Below are 14,698 nucleotides of genomic sequence, written 5' to 3'. Positions count from 1 at the left end.
GGTCAAACTAACACCAGGGTCATAAAACTACTACTGGAAATGCTCACAACTCCTACGAAAGCCTTGTCAAATATGAGTTTCTTTAGGTTCACGGTACAGAGGAAGGGTCAAACTAACACCAGGGTCATACAACTACTTATGGAAATGCTCACAACTCCTACGAAAGCCTTGTCAAATATGTGTTTCTTTAGCTTCACGGTACAAAGGGTCAAACTAACACCAGGGTCATACAACTACTTCTGGAAATGCTCACAACTCCTACGAAAGCCTTGTCAAATATGTGTTTCTTTAGGTTCACGGTACAAAGGGTCAAACTAACACCAGGGTCATACAACTACTTCTGGAAATGCTCACAACTCCTACGAAAGCCTTGTCAAATATGTGTTTCTTTAGGTTCACGGTATAAAGGGTCAAACTAACACCAGGGTCATAAAACTACTTCTGGAAATGCTCACAACTCCTACGAAAGCCTTGTCAAATATGTCTTCTTAGGGGGCGATGTCTTTTAATACAACCCATTATTCTCACTCGGTGGATTGGAAACGCTCGCCACTTAACCCAATCCACCATCCACCCGTCATTTATACCGTCCCAGAGGCTTAACATGGAGGGTAGGTGGAGGTGGTGGGAGGTGGAAGGAGGCCTACCAACCTGCCCAGCACCATCACTTTTCCCGCTAAATCCTTCCCGCTCCACATCCTGCGTCTTCCACATCACACATATACAAGAATACAACACAATCTATCACTAGGGTTGAGTTCTGGAGTGGTTCTGGCCGCTTGGGGACCACAGAAGGCATATGCAAGGCGGGTAACGGTGCCTAAACCCACCTTGTCGAGGGATCTTGGCGGTGGAAATGGACGTGGCTGGGCAAAATTCGACTCCCAGAAGAACCTGAAGAAATACAAGCTCCCACGTGTGTCTGCGTATCACAGCTCCCGTTTCCAATGCGTCAAGGGGTGTAGGATCCTTTTGCACTCACTAGCCGGGGTTATAACACGTGCTGGATGAGTGAATGAGGTGCGTAAAGCGAGGGAGGGGTGAGTAAGGGTGAGGAATGCTGTTGCGCGCACACACTATTCCCAGCCACGGCGAGCCAGCAACTGACCCGCCCGCTTCAGGAACGTTGGTATATTCAAACAGTTGGCGGGGAGGAAGGGGGAGGCTAGGGAGAGGGCCGGGGGACTTGAGGTAAGGCAGGGGGGAGGTGGGGAGACGGCCGGGGACATGGGGTAAGGGAGAGGGCAGGTAAGGGCGGGGTGAGGGACGGGGGACTTGAGGTAAGGCAGGGGGCAGGTGGGGAGACGGCCGGGGACATGGGGTAAGGGAGGGGGGAGGTAAGGGCGGGGAGAGGGCCGGGGGACTTGAGGTAAGGCAGGGGGGAGGTGGGGAGAGGGCCGGGGACATGGGGTAAGGGAGGGGGCAGGTAAGGGCGGGGTGAGGGCCGGGGGACTTGAGGTAAGGGCGACTGTGAGATAAAGACAGAACACACAGAGATAAAAGAGAGACAGAATTAGACAACAATTATGTGATTGAAAAAGTTACGAGGTATAGATCTAGATATACGAGGTAGAACTGTACTGAGGTAAGGACACAGACAGCCAGAGAAACAGAACTTTTATTACAGCTTGAGGTACTGTACAGAGAAATGAGGAACAGTTGTGAGGATAAAAAAAATAGATTACCAAAGAAATTTAAGGAGAATTGAGAAACAAAATAAGTGGTAAAAATAGACTGTACAGAGAGAGAGAGAGAGAGAGAGAAAGGGCGGTTAGCTGCAATATAGGAAGAGGATGAATGAAGGTCTACCAATGAACAAGAAACTGTGGTCTAAGACAAAGATAAAACAGAGGTTATGGATGAGAACGAAATCTTTAAAGGGAAATTTGAATGCATTGAGCAGGAAAGTGTATATGGAGACCAAGAAGGAGTACAAAAGACTGAACAATCAAATCAGAAAAGAAACACGAAATGCTGTGAAGGTAAATGAAAGAGAGATAGCAACTAAAAATGTAAAGGAGAATCCCAGAGTGTTTTGGAAATATGTCCAGAGTAAGGTCAAAAGTAGACCCAGGATTCCTGACTTATATATGAGGGCACTGCTGAAGAGTCAAAATTGGTACGTCATTCACAACAGTATTTCAGCTTCTGGCTCCACTACAAAGACCTTTAAAAATTACTCTGCCTTCCATCTCCCCGACACAGGAGCCTCCCGAGCTGACATACGCAGGTAGGGGGCAGGGCGGGCAGGGCAGGAGGGTCGGCACACAGCAACACGTGGGGCTCGCGATGGGTGAATGTCTTGTGGACTCGTCAGGTTGTTAAAGGAACGCTGTGTTGGGTTTGAGTTTCCTACGCCCCCATACACTTGTGAGGCTGAAGTGAGTCCTGGATAAGCCTGAGGAAGCGAGTAACCTTTCCCATCACTGGTTAACGAATAAAAAGCCTTGTAGGTCTTTTTTTCATTTCCTACGCCCCCAAGTCAGTCCTGGATAAGCCTGAGGAAGTAGTAACCTTTCCCATCACTAGTTAACGAATAGAAAGCCTTGTAGGTCTATTTTCATTTGCTAAGCCCCCAAGTCAGTCCTGGATAAGCCTGAGGAAGCGAGTGACCTTTCCCATCACTGGTTAACGAATAGAAAGCCTTGTAGGTCTATTTTCATTTGCTAAGCCCCCAAGTCAGTCCTGGATAAGCCTAAGGAAGCGAGTGACCTTTCCCATCACTGGTTAACGAATAGAAAGCCTTGTAGGTCTTTTTCCATTCCCTACGCCCCCAAGTCAGTCCTGGATAAGCCTGAGGAAGCGAGTGACCTTTCCCATCACTGGTTAATGAATAGAAAGCCTTGTAGGTCTTTTCCCCTTTCCTTCCCTTCATCGTAAATACTGACAGCGATACTGCAATGAGTTATGGAAAAGCCTGAAGATCCGTAGCCTAGAGGGAGAGCTATGCCTGACTGACTGACCCCTCCTCCTTCCCCACACCTGACTGACCCCTCCCTTTTTCCCCTTCCCCCCCATCCCCACTTTTCCCCTCTACTGACCGAACCCCTCCCTTTTTCCCCTTCCCCCCATCCCCACTCTTCCCCTCTACTGACTGACACCTCCCCCTTCCCCACTACTGAATGACCCCTCCCCCTCCCCCTTCCCCTTGTCTTTGCTCCCCCGAAAAACTCATTAACACCCCCCGGAAGCTCTTCACGTATAAGGAATGATTAACAGGAATTTCAACACTGGAATTCCAAGTCCTGGTGGCTAAGGGGCTAATCGGTCATTCCCCTTCGATGATTCACAGTTATTCATCCTCTATATAGGTCTATTTATACATTACCCCACATGTCTTCCTTCTCTGTCTCTCATTCCTTTCATTCATCCTTCATACTCTGGTGACGAGGCTCAGCTGGGTCGTGGGAAAGGGAGTGGGCTTTCCTTACAATATATATTTTTTTTACAACAAAGGAGACAGCTCAAGGGCACAAGAAAAGGAAACAATAATAATAAAAAGCCCGCTACTCGCTGCTCCTATAAAAACGAATGAAGAGGTGGCCGAAAGAGAGGTCAATTTCGTGAGGAGAGATGTGATTTAACAGGTAATCAGGGCATCAAGATCACCTATTTGACAAGGCTTTAGAAGGAGTTTTGGGCATTTCCAGGGGTACTTTTATGGCTCTGATGGTGGTCTGACTCTTCTTCTGCACCGTGAACGTAAGGCAACGATTATGGGAACGCGTTGAACCTCATTTTCGTCCGTTAGAAGTTGTTGATGTAAGATAAGGAAGCGTCTAATGAGGATACCGACCAAAGCCTTTTCACAAGTCTCCTCCCTTTAAGCATTTCACAGCCTTTCCTTCCCCTCTATCCACTCATGTCTCCCGCTGGCTGTGACAGGAATGATTACAAGATGGTGTTTACAGATAATGAGCCTTAATACAAGTCACAAGAACATAAGAACGTAAGGAGTCTGCAAGAGGCCCCCCTTAAGCATTTCACAGCCTTTCCTTCCCCTCTATTCTGGCTGTGATAGGAATGATTAAAAGATGGTGTTTACAGATAATGAGCCTTAATACAAGTCACAAGAACATAAGGAGTCTGCAAGAGGCCCCCCTTAAGCATTTCACAGCCTTTCCTTCCCCTCTATTCTGGCTGTGATAGGAATGATTAAAAGATGGTGTTTACAGATAATGAGCCTTAATACAAGTCACAAGAACATAAGAACGTAAGGAGTCTGCAAGAGGCCCCCCTTAAGCATTTCACAGCCTTTCCTTCCCCTCTATCCATCCCTGTCTCCCTCTGGCTGTGATAGGAATGATTACAAGATGGTGTTTACAGATAATGAGCCTTAATACAAGTCACAAGAACATAAGAACGAAAGGAGTCTGCAAGAGGCCCCTTAAGCATTTCACAGCCTTTCCTTCCCCTCTATCCATCCCTGTCTCCCTCTGGCTGTGATAGGAATGATTACAAGATGGTGTTTACAGATAATGAACCTTAATACAAGTCACAAGAACACAAGAACCCAAGGAGTCTGCAAGAGGCCCACCTTAAGCATTTCACAGCCTTTCCTTCCCCTCTATCCATGCCTGTCTCCTCTGGCTGTGATAGGAATGATTACAAGATGGTGTTTACAGATAATGAGCCTTAATACAAGTCACAAGAACACAAGAACCCAAGGAGTCTGCAAGAGGCCCACCTTAAGCATTTCACAGCCTTTCCTTCCCCTCTATCCATGCCTGTCTCCCTCTGGCTGTGATAGGAATGATTACAAGATGGTGTTTACAGATAATGAGCCTTAATACAAGTCACAAGAACACAAGAACCCAAGGAGTCTGCAAGAGGCCCACCTTAAGCATTTCACAGCCTTTCCTTCCCCTCTATCCATCCCTGTCTCCCTCTGGCTGTGATAGGAATGATTACAAGATGGTGTTTACAGATAATGAGCCTTAATACAAGTCACAAGAACATAAGAACGTAAGGAGTCTGCAAGAGGCCCACCTTAAGCATTTCACAGTCTTTCCTTCCCCTCTATCCATCCCTGTCTCCCTCTGGCTGTGATAGGAATGATTACAAGATGGTGTTTACAGATAATGAGCCTTAATACAAGTCACAAGAACACAAGAACCCAAGGAGTCTGCAAGAGGCCCACCTTAAGCATTTCACAGCCTTTCCTTCCCCTCTATCCATCCCTGTCTCCCTCTGGCTGTGATAGGAATGATTACAAGATGGTGTTTACAGATAATGAGCCTTAATACAAGTCACAAGAACATAAGAACGTAAGGAGTCTGCAAGAGGCCCCCCTTAAGCATTTCACAGCCTTTCCTTCCCCTCTATCCATGCCTGTCTCCCTCTGGCTGTGATAGGAATGATTACAAGATGGTGTTTACAGATAATGAGCCTTAATACAAGTCACAAGAACACAAGAACCCAAGGAGTCTGCAAGAGGCCCCCCTTAAGCATTTCACAGCCTTTCCTTCCCCTCTATCCATCCCTGTCTCCCTCTGGCTGTGATAGGAATGATTACAAGATGGTGTTTACAGATAATGAGCCTTAATACAAGTCACAAGAACACAAGAACCCAAGGAGTCTGCAAGAGGCCCACCTTAAGCATTTCACAGCCTTTCCTTCCCCTCTATCCATCCCTGTCTCCCTCTGGCTGTGATAGGAATGATTACAAGATGGTGTTTACAGATAATGAGCCTTAATACAAGTCACAAGAACATAAGAACGCAAGGAGTCTGCAAGAGGCCCACCTTAAGCATTTCACAGCCTTTCCTTCCCCTCTATCCACTCATGTCTCCCTCTGGCTGTGATAGGAATGATTACAAGATGGTGTTTACAGATAATGAGCCTTAATACAAGTCACAAGAACATAAGAACGTAAGGAGTCTGCAAGAGGCCCCCCTTAAGCATTTCATAGCCTTTCCTTCCCCTCTATCCATGCCTGTCTCCCTCTGGCTGTGATAGGAATGATTATAAGATGGTGTTTACAGATAATGAGCCTTAATACAAGTCACAAGAACATAAGGAGTCTGCAAGAGGCCCACCCTTAAGCATTACATAGCCTTTCCTTCCCCTCTATCCACTCATGTCTCCCGCTGGCTGTGATAGGAATGATTACAAGATGGTGTTTACAGATAATGAGCCTTAATACAAGTCACAAGAACATAAGAACGTAAGGAGTCTGCAAGAGGCCCCCCTTAAGCATTTCACAGCCTTTCCTTCCCCTCTATCCACTCATGTCTCCCGCTGGCTGTGACAGGAATGATTACAAGATGGTGTTTACAGATAATGAACCTTAATACAAGTCACAAGAACATAAGAACGTAAGGAGTCTGCAAGAGGCCCCCTTAAGCATTTCACAGCCTTTCCTTCCCCTCTATCCATGCCTGTCTCCCTCTGGCTGTGATAGGAATGATTAAAAGATGGTGTTTACAGATAATGAGCCTTAATACAAGTCACAAGAACATAAGGAGTCTGCAAGAGGCCCCCCTTAAGCATTTCACAGCCTTTCCTTCCCCTCTATCCATCCCTGTCTCCCTCTGGCTGTGATAGGAATGATTACAAGATGGTGTTTACAGATAATGAGCCTTAATACAAGTCACAAGAACATAAGAACATAAGGAGTCTGCAAGAGGCCCCCCTTAAGCATTTCATAGCCTTTCCTTCCCCTCTATCCACTTATGTCTCCCGCTGGCTGTGATAGGAATGATTATAAGACGGTATTTACAAATGAGTCTCAACCAGTCTTTCCCTTAATGCTTTATTTCCCATGTCTTTCCTTACTTTCTCTCTATTTCTAGGCCCTTCCATCGTTATTCCAGGACTAATTACAAGATATTTAAGGGTATACACAATTTTTTCCCCTCTTTACATAATTTCACAAGCCTTTCCTCTCCCTCCTTCCTCTCCTTCGCCCTTCCATCGTTATTCCAGGACTAATTACAAGATATTTAAAGGTATACACAATTTTTTCCCCTCTTTACATAATTTCACAAGCCTTTCCTCTCTCTCCTTCCTCTCCTTCGCCCTTCCATCGTTATTCCAGGACTAATTACAAGATATTTACAGGTACACAAGTTTTTTCTCCTCTTTACATAATTTCGCAAGCCTTTCCTCTCTCTCCTTCCTCTCCTTCGCCCTTCCATCGTTATTCCAGGACTAATTACAAGATATTTAAAGGTATACACAAGTTTTTTCTCCTTTTAAATTATTTCACAAGCCTTTCCTCTCTCTCCTTCCTCTCCTTCGCCCTTCCATCGTTATTCCAGGACTAATTACAAGATATTTACAGGTACACAAGTTTTTTCTCCTCTTTACATAATTTCGCAAGCCTTTCCTCTCTCTCCTTCCTCTCCTTCGTCCTTCCATCGTTATTCCAGGACTAATTACAAGATATTTACAGGTACACAAGTTTTTTTCCCTCTTTACATAATTTCACAAGCCTTTCCTCTCTCTCCTTCCTCTCCTTCGCCCTTCCATCGTTATTCCAGGACTAATTACAAGATATTTAAAGGTATACACAAGTTTTTTCTCCTTTTAAATTATTTCGCAAGCCTTTCTCTTTCTCTTTCTCTCCTACGCTCAAGATATTTACAGATACACAATTTTTTCCCCTCTTTACATAATTTCACAAGACTGTCCTCCCTCTCCTCCCTCTCCTACGTCCCTCCCTCATTACTCTCGGATGCTTTACCAGATGCTATCAGCTTGAGGCGGTGCGGGCGATGGCTGGCCTCGCCCGCCCCGCACGCATGACAGAACGAGAAATGTCAGGGTCTGGAGCCCCCCCCCCGTCCTTAACATTATTACCGGTTTCCAGTTAGTCATTAGTGGGGAGAGGGGGAGGAAGGGAGGGAGGGTAGGGGTCAGTGGGGAAGGGAGGTGTCAGTCAGAGGGAAGGGGATGGGGGTGACAGAGGAAGGGGGAGGGGCCAGTGAGTAGTGGGGAAGGGGATGGGGAGGGTAGGGGTCAGTCAGAGAGGAAGGGGGAGGGTCAGTCAGAGGGAAGGGAGGGTCAGTCAGTAGAGGGGAAGGGGGAGGGGTCAGTCAGTAGAGGGGAAGGGGGAGGGGCCAGTGAGTAGTGGGGAAGGGGGATGGGGAGGGGTAGGGGGTCAGTCAGTAGAGAGGAAGGGGGAGGGGTCAGTCAGTAGAGGGGAAGGGGGAGGTATCAGTCAGGAGTGGGGAAGGGTGGGGAAGGGTGGGATAGGGGGGAGGGGGGGGTCACGATCAGCTGATTTACGTAAACAAAACCACATATTCAAGATCATGTTTAAGGACCACATAGGGAGTAATATTAATGTTATCATGTGTTCATCTCATCCTCGGTAAACTGTAACGTTACTAAACATTTTCATTATCATATTATTACATGCAAACGTTTTCTGATCATATTAGTAGAACATGTTGGGCCTCTCTGTATTCCGAAGTCGTAGCAAAAGACATGAAGAAAATGAAATCGAATCATGTCAGAAATATCAGTAACGGGATCACGCTATACAGCTGCGCGTGGCATCAGAGCACATCTCCGACGCCTTTGCATGTTGGGCCTCTCTGTATTCCGAAGTCGTAGCAAAAGACATGAAGAAAATCAAATCGAATCATGTCAGAAATATCAGTAATGGGATCACGCTATACAGCTGCGCGTGGCATCAGAGCTCATCTCCGACGCATTTGCATGTTGGGCCTTTCTGTATTCCAAAATCGTAGCAAAAGACATGAAGAAAATCAAATCGAATCATGTCAGAAATATCAGTAATGGGATCACGCTATACAGCTGCGCGTGGCATCAGAGCTCATCTCCGACGCATTTGCATGTTGGGCCTTTCTGTATTCCAAAGTCGTAGCAAAAGACATGAAGAAAATCAAATCGAATCATGTCAGAAATATCAGTAATGGGATCACGCTATACAGCTGCGCGTGGCATCAGAGCTCATCTCCGACGCATTTGCACCTCATATTTACCTGTTTTTCATTTATTTTCGGGGTGAGGTGTTGATCCACTCCTTGCTCCTCCTTTTTTTCTGTTTTTATCCTTCCTTTCCTCCTCCTTCCTCTTTCTTCTTGCCCCTTTTCATTTCTCTGCTTATTCCCTTTTCCCTTTTCAGTCGCTCCGTGGTGCAGCGGTCAGCGTGCCTAGCTACGATATCCCCGGGTTTTGGTTCGAGTCCCAGGGCGGTGGAAGGGCAGCGTGCAGCTCAGGAGAAAGAAAAAAAAGAAGAAATAGAAAGGGTAGGGAGAGAAAGGATATGGAATTAAAAAAGAAAGAAAAGGAAGAGGACGAAGGAAATGGAAAATATACTTAGACTGTTAGAGGAGAGGGAAGGAAAGACGGAAGGAAGGAAGGGAGACAGAGCGAGAATAGGCTAGTCGATAAGCACCTTGGAAAACCTGGGGGAGGTAAACTTAGGAAACTCAGATGTCCTTTTGGCCCTGTGTTTCGGGGTAATGGTTAGCTGATTCTTACCCACTACAGGCTCAAGGGTCAGTGTGAAGGAGATGAGCACCGAGGCAACGTGCGGGTATAGCGTATGCCCCGAACTTTACAATCACCTAGACTTTACAAGAGTTTATCATCAAAATACACAGAAAACGTGTCCACAGAAAACGTTAAATTTGAAGCGGTGACAAATACAAATAGCACACATGACGAGGAGTAGTAGTAGTATAGTCTGTTCGGAGCATGAAGGCGGTTCAAGGCGTGGCAGATTCCAGAATTCCCATGAGTGCAGCGCTGCCAGTAGTAGTAGCAGTAATAGTAGTAGTAGTAGTAGTAGTAGTAGTAGCAGTAAAAAGGAAGGTAAGGTACTCTCTCTCTCTCTCTCTCTCTCTCTCTCTCTCTCTCTCTCTCTCTCTCACACACACACACCCCGCCTTCCCCACGAACACCTGTAGTATACGTGTTTAAATGTATATATCATGATCAACCTTCGTAGTCAACACGTCAGAAGGTGTGATACAATGTTCCCTCTGTACTCCCCCGCCACACACGCACACACACACACACACACACACCTGCGATAGCGACTGTGAAGTGGTATGGCAGGGGAGGAAAGGGAGGGGGAGGGAAAGGAAGGAAAGGGAAGGAAAACGAGGCAGAGAGGGAAAGAAATTGAAAAGATATTGAAATGGAGGTTAATGGAAGGAAAAAGAGAAGGGAAGGGAAGGGAAGGGAAGGGAGGGGATAAGGAAAGAGGAGATAGGGAAACAAAGCGAAGGAAAGATAAGGCATAAAATAGGAAGGGAAAGGAAGGGAAGGGAAGGGAAGGGAGGGAATAAGGAAAGAGGAGATAAGGAGACAAAGCGAAGGAAAGATAAGGCATAAAAAAGGGAGGGAAAGGAAGGGAAAGGAAGGAAGGGAAGGGAAGGGAAGGGAAAGGAAGGGAAGGGAAAGGAAGGGAAAGGAAGGTAACAAAAGGAAAGGAAGGGAAGACAAGGAAGGAAAGGGAAATGAAGGGAAGGGAAAGGAAGGGAAGGGAAGGGGAGGGAAGAGAAGGAAAGGGAAAGGAAGGGAAGGGAAGGGAAAGTGAAGGGAAGGGAAGGGAAAGGAAGCAACGGAGACACGGTGAAACAAACGCCCCCCAAATTACTTCCGCTGTGAGGCTAACGGTAGGATGCGGTTCCTCCCATTCTTCCTCCTCCTCCTCCTCCTCTTCTTCCTCTTCCCCAGTGTATATATGCGAAGTTGCGAACGTTCTCTCTCTCTCTCTCTCTCTCTCTCTCTCTCTCTCTCTCTCTCTCTCGTGCATGACGCAGATGAAGACGCGATCTCCCCCCCCCCTCCCCCCCATGTGAGTGTGTGTGTGTGTGTGTGTGTGTGTGTGTGTGTGTGTGTGTTCGTTTCAACTCCTATTATGACATGCAGTGGATTTTAATGGATCTCTCTCTCTCTCTCTCTCTCTCTCTCTCTCTCTCTCTCTCTCTCTCTCTCTCTCTCTCTCTCTCTGTGTGTGTGTGTGTGTGTGTGTGTGTGTGTGTGTGTGTGTGCCAGATTTGCATGACGGGTAAATTCTGGGCACTTCTCCAGCCCTTGAGAGAGAGAGAGAGAGAGAGAGAGAGAGAGAGAGAATCAATATTTGGATCCTCAGTCAACATCCTCTCCTCTCCCTCCCTCCCTCTCCTTGTCCCTTCCTGGCCCCCTAACGTCACGGAGGAGGAGGAGGAGGAGGAGGAAGAAAGTATGTGCACGATAAGTTCTTATGTAATAATAATAATAATAATAATAATAATAATAATAATAATAATAATAATAATTTTCATATGTATATATCTTTGAAGGAAGAAAATATTGATATAAACGACAAAAAAAGTAATGGTAAAATATTTTAAAACGCATATTAAAAAAAACAAAACAATAATTAACAACTATATAAATAATGCGAAATAAATGCGCCTTTTTTTTGTATCACTTAAACAACACAAAAAGCAAATATGGAGAAAAAAACGAGAAAAAAAACACATAAACAAATAAGGTAGGCCTACACAAACCACACCCATAAACACGTATACAAACACCAATCATCACCATCACCACCATCATTATCACCACCCTCATTAACTGATCAGCACGCCTCCAACGCCCTCACAAACAACACGAACAACAACGCATCTCATCTTCATACGCCAGGCAGAGAGGGAAAGCGAGAGAAAACGCATACTCCTTCCTGTAGGCGACGCAGAAGAGAGAGAGAGAGGGGGGGAGGGAGAGCGAGGATGCAGTACGACACGCCCTTGCTGCCGGAGGTTGAAGAGGAGACCAGCAGAGCCTAAACCCTGGGCCGCTCCAAGTCCTCTCAGCCCACAGTAATGATTCGACTGTCAGTGAATGGAGGTTGCGCTCTGGCTCCCACCCTCCCGCCCACCCGTCCCGAACCATTGCCAACTCCCATGTCTAAGGTATTCCACGCATTTCCGGGCGCTCCCACGTTAGGACAGGTGCTACGAGGGTCCAGTTAGTGCAAGACAGGTCCACAGGTAAATATTGCATGGTGGATAGACCTATGTTTCACCTGTACGATGCTGTGTTAAGAAAATAGAAGAGATTTTATACCGTGACATTTTACAAGGATAGCGACACATGGCCTCACGGATATATGTATAGGCTCGCTGTGTTATTGATCCCGGGGCTATAGGGTGAGGCTTATGTGTTATGTGTTCGTTTAGATGTGTCCTGTGTGTGTCTCCCGTGTGTGCGTGTGTGTGGGAGGGGACACTTATTGATTACGATAGAAGGAGGTTGCCTGAATGTCTGGTGCCTGGGAATGCTTTGCTATATTGCGTGTGTGTGTGTGTGTGTGTGTGTGTGTGTGAAAGCTATATTTCACGTTACTCTTTTTTTTTTTCTGCTGATACGTGTGTGTGTGTGTGTGTGTGTGTGTGTGTGTGTGTGTGTGTGTGTGTGTGTGTTCTTCGGTGTTGCGTTGAATGTGCTATAAAAAAAAAGAGAGAGAAAGATTAAAGATAATAGTCGATAACACAAGGGAAAATAAAGAAGAAATAGGCCTATTGCTCTCTTCCTTTCACTCCTCTCTTATCATCATTTATTTCACCTCGTTTTTCTTTGATTCATTTTCGCATGATCCCATTATTTATTTTATTATAGTTATTCATCTTTTTCTCATTTATTTAACTTTCTTTCACTAATCTATTTCACACATTCATCGTTCCTTCTCCCACGTACATGGGCCTACTTCCTTCCCTTTTATTTCCTTCACTTCTCTCTATTTCATGCATTCATCGTTCCTTCTCTCACGTACATAGGCCTACTTCCTTCCCTTTTATTTCCTTCACTTCTCTCTATTTCATGCATTCATCGTTCCTTCTCCCACGTACATAGGCCTACTTCCTTCCCTTTTATTTCCTTCACTTCTCTCTATTTCATGCATTCATCGTTCCTTCTCCCACGTACATAGGCCTACTTCCTTCCCTTTTATTTCCTTCACTTCTCTCTATTTCATGCATTCATCGTTCCTTCTCCCACGTACATAGGCCTACTTCCTTCCCTTTTATTTCCTTCACTTCTCTCTATTTCATGCATTCATCGTTCCTTCTCCCACGTACATAGGCCTACTTCCTTCACTTTTATTTCCTTCACTTCTCTCTATTTCATGCATTCATCGTTCCTTCTCCCACGTCCTTAGGCCTATTCCTTCCCTTTTATTTCCTTCACTTCTCTCTATTTCACACATTCATCGTTCCTTCTCCCACGTACATAGGCCTACTTCCTTCCCTTTTATTTCCTTCACTTCTCTCTATTTCACACATTCATCGTTCCTTCTCTCACGTACATAGGCCTACTTCCTTCCCTTTTATTTCCTTCACTTCTCTCTATTTCATGCATTCATCGTTCCTTCTCTCACGTACATAGGCCTACTTCCTTCCCTTTTATTTCCTTCACTTCTCTCTATTTCATGCATTCATCGTTCCTTCTCTCACGTACATAGGCCTACTTCCTTCCCTTTTATTTCCTTCACTTCTCTCTATTTCATGCATTCATCGTTCCTTCTCTCACGTACATAGGCCTACTTCCTTCCCTTTTATTTCCTTCACTTCTCTCTATTTCATGCATTCATCGTTCCTTCTCTCACGTACATAGGCCTACTTCATTCACTTTTAATTACTTCACTTCTCTCTATTTCATGCATTCATCGTTCCTTCTCCCACGTACATAGGCCTACTTCCTTCCCTTTTATTTCCTTCACTTCTCTCTATTTCATGCATTCATCGTTCCTTCTCCCACGTACATAGGCCTACTTCCTTCCCTTTTATTTCCTTCACTTCTCTCTATTTCACACATTCATCGTTCCTTCTCCCACGTACATAGGCCTACTTCCTTCCCTTTTATTTCCTTCACTTCTCTCTATTTCATGCATTCATCGTTCCTTCTCCCACGTACAAAGGCCTACTTCCTTCCCTTTTACTTCCTTCACTCCTCTCTATTTCATGCATTCAGCGTTTGTTTTCCTTCACTTATTCATTAATTTTCATCGATGTTACAATACACATATTTTTTACATATATTTCTCTCATGTATTTATAAGAAACATAAGAACGCAGGAGTCTGCAAGAGGCCGGTAGGCCTGTACAAGGCAGATCCTTTGACCCTAAGCTCCCGTGTATCTAACCCCACCTAATATCGCTGTCCATGAATTTATCTAGTCTATTTTTGAATGTGACAATTGTATTGGCACTCACCACATGACTGCTAAGCCTATTCCACTCATCCACCACCCTGTTAGTAAACCAATTTTTGCCTATGTCCCTGTTGAATCTGAATTTATCCAGTTTAAACCCGTTACTTCGTGTCCTACCCGGTTCTCTTACCAACAAAACCTTATGAATGTCTCCCTTATTAAAGCCCTTCATCCATTTATAAACCTCGATCATGTCTCCACGCACCCTCGTCTTAATTTCCTTTCCTTCTATTTTCACTTCTCTATCTCATCCCACCTCTTTTTCGCCTCTGCCCAATTAGCAGTATTCATATTTCCACTAATTCCTCCATTCTCAAGTTCTCTATCTCATGTTTTAACCTTTTCCTTCCCTCCATGGCACCTTCTTATCGCCGAACACACCCCGGTACACAAGTTTGCCAGGTTCGCCCTTCCCATCAGCTGCATTCATATTTCCACTAATTTCTCCTTTCTCAAGTTCTCTATCTCATGTTTTAACCTTTTCCTTCCCTCCATGGCACCTTCTTATCGCCGAAC

At 45.4% G+C, this 14,698-nt stretch overlaps 2 protein-coding genes and 1 long non-coding RNA gene across 5 annotated transcripts in view; 1 reads left to right on the top strand and 2 right to left on the bottom strand.

Moving 5' to 3' along the window:
• The window catches only part of LOC126985267 (uncharacterized), a 37,428-nt gene extending 36,329 nt beyond the window's left edge, over window positions 1-1,099 (bottom strand). Inside the window, exon 1 of the mRNA XM_050839900.1 lies at window positions 831-1,099. The gene's annotated coding sequence lies outside the window, so the exon portion shown is untranslated. The remainder of the gene's footprint in view (window positions 1-830) is intronic.
• Window positions 1,100-11,756: 10,657 nt separating this feature from the next.
• The window catches only part of LOC126985264 (alpha-(1,3)-fucosyltransferase 7-like), a 19,706-nt gene continuing 16,764 nt past the window's right edge, over window positions 11,757-14,698 (top strand). For 2 of the 3 annotated variants that reach the window (XR_007738451.1, XM_050839898.1), the window contains exon 1: window positions 11,757-11,885. Coding sequence is in view for 1 of the 3 variants with exons in the window: in XM_050839898.1 (XP_050695855.1) it covers window positions 11,796-11,885 (90 nt within the window). In the remaining 2 variants the exon portion in view is untranslated. Of the gene's footprint in view, window positions 11,964-14,698 lie in introns of all 3 variants that reach the window. The other variant, XM_050839899.1, reaches the window with a different exon arrangement.
• LOC126985266 (uncharacterized) overlaps window positions 13,615-14,698 on the bottom strand; it is a 2,573-nt gene continuing 1,489 nt past the window's right edge. The window contains exon 3 of the long non-coding RNA XR_007738453.1: window positions 13,615-14,521. This is a non-coding gene — a long non-coding RNA (uncharacterized LOC126985266). The remainder of the gene's footprint in view (window positions 14,522-14,698) is intronic.

Source organism: Eriocheir sinensis, chromosome 59 (genome assembly GCF_024679095.1).
Source record: "Eriocheir sinensis breed Jianghai 21 chromosome 59, ASM2467909v1, whole genome shotgun sequence".
Lineage (NCBI taxonomy): Eukaryota > Metazoa > Arthropoda > Malacostraca > Decapoda > Varunidae > Eriocheir > Eriocheir sinensis.
The sequence above is the reverse complement of the archived record's forward strand: the minus strand, read 5'-3'. Positions and strand labels throughout refer to the sequence as shown.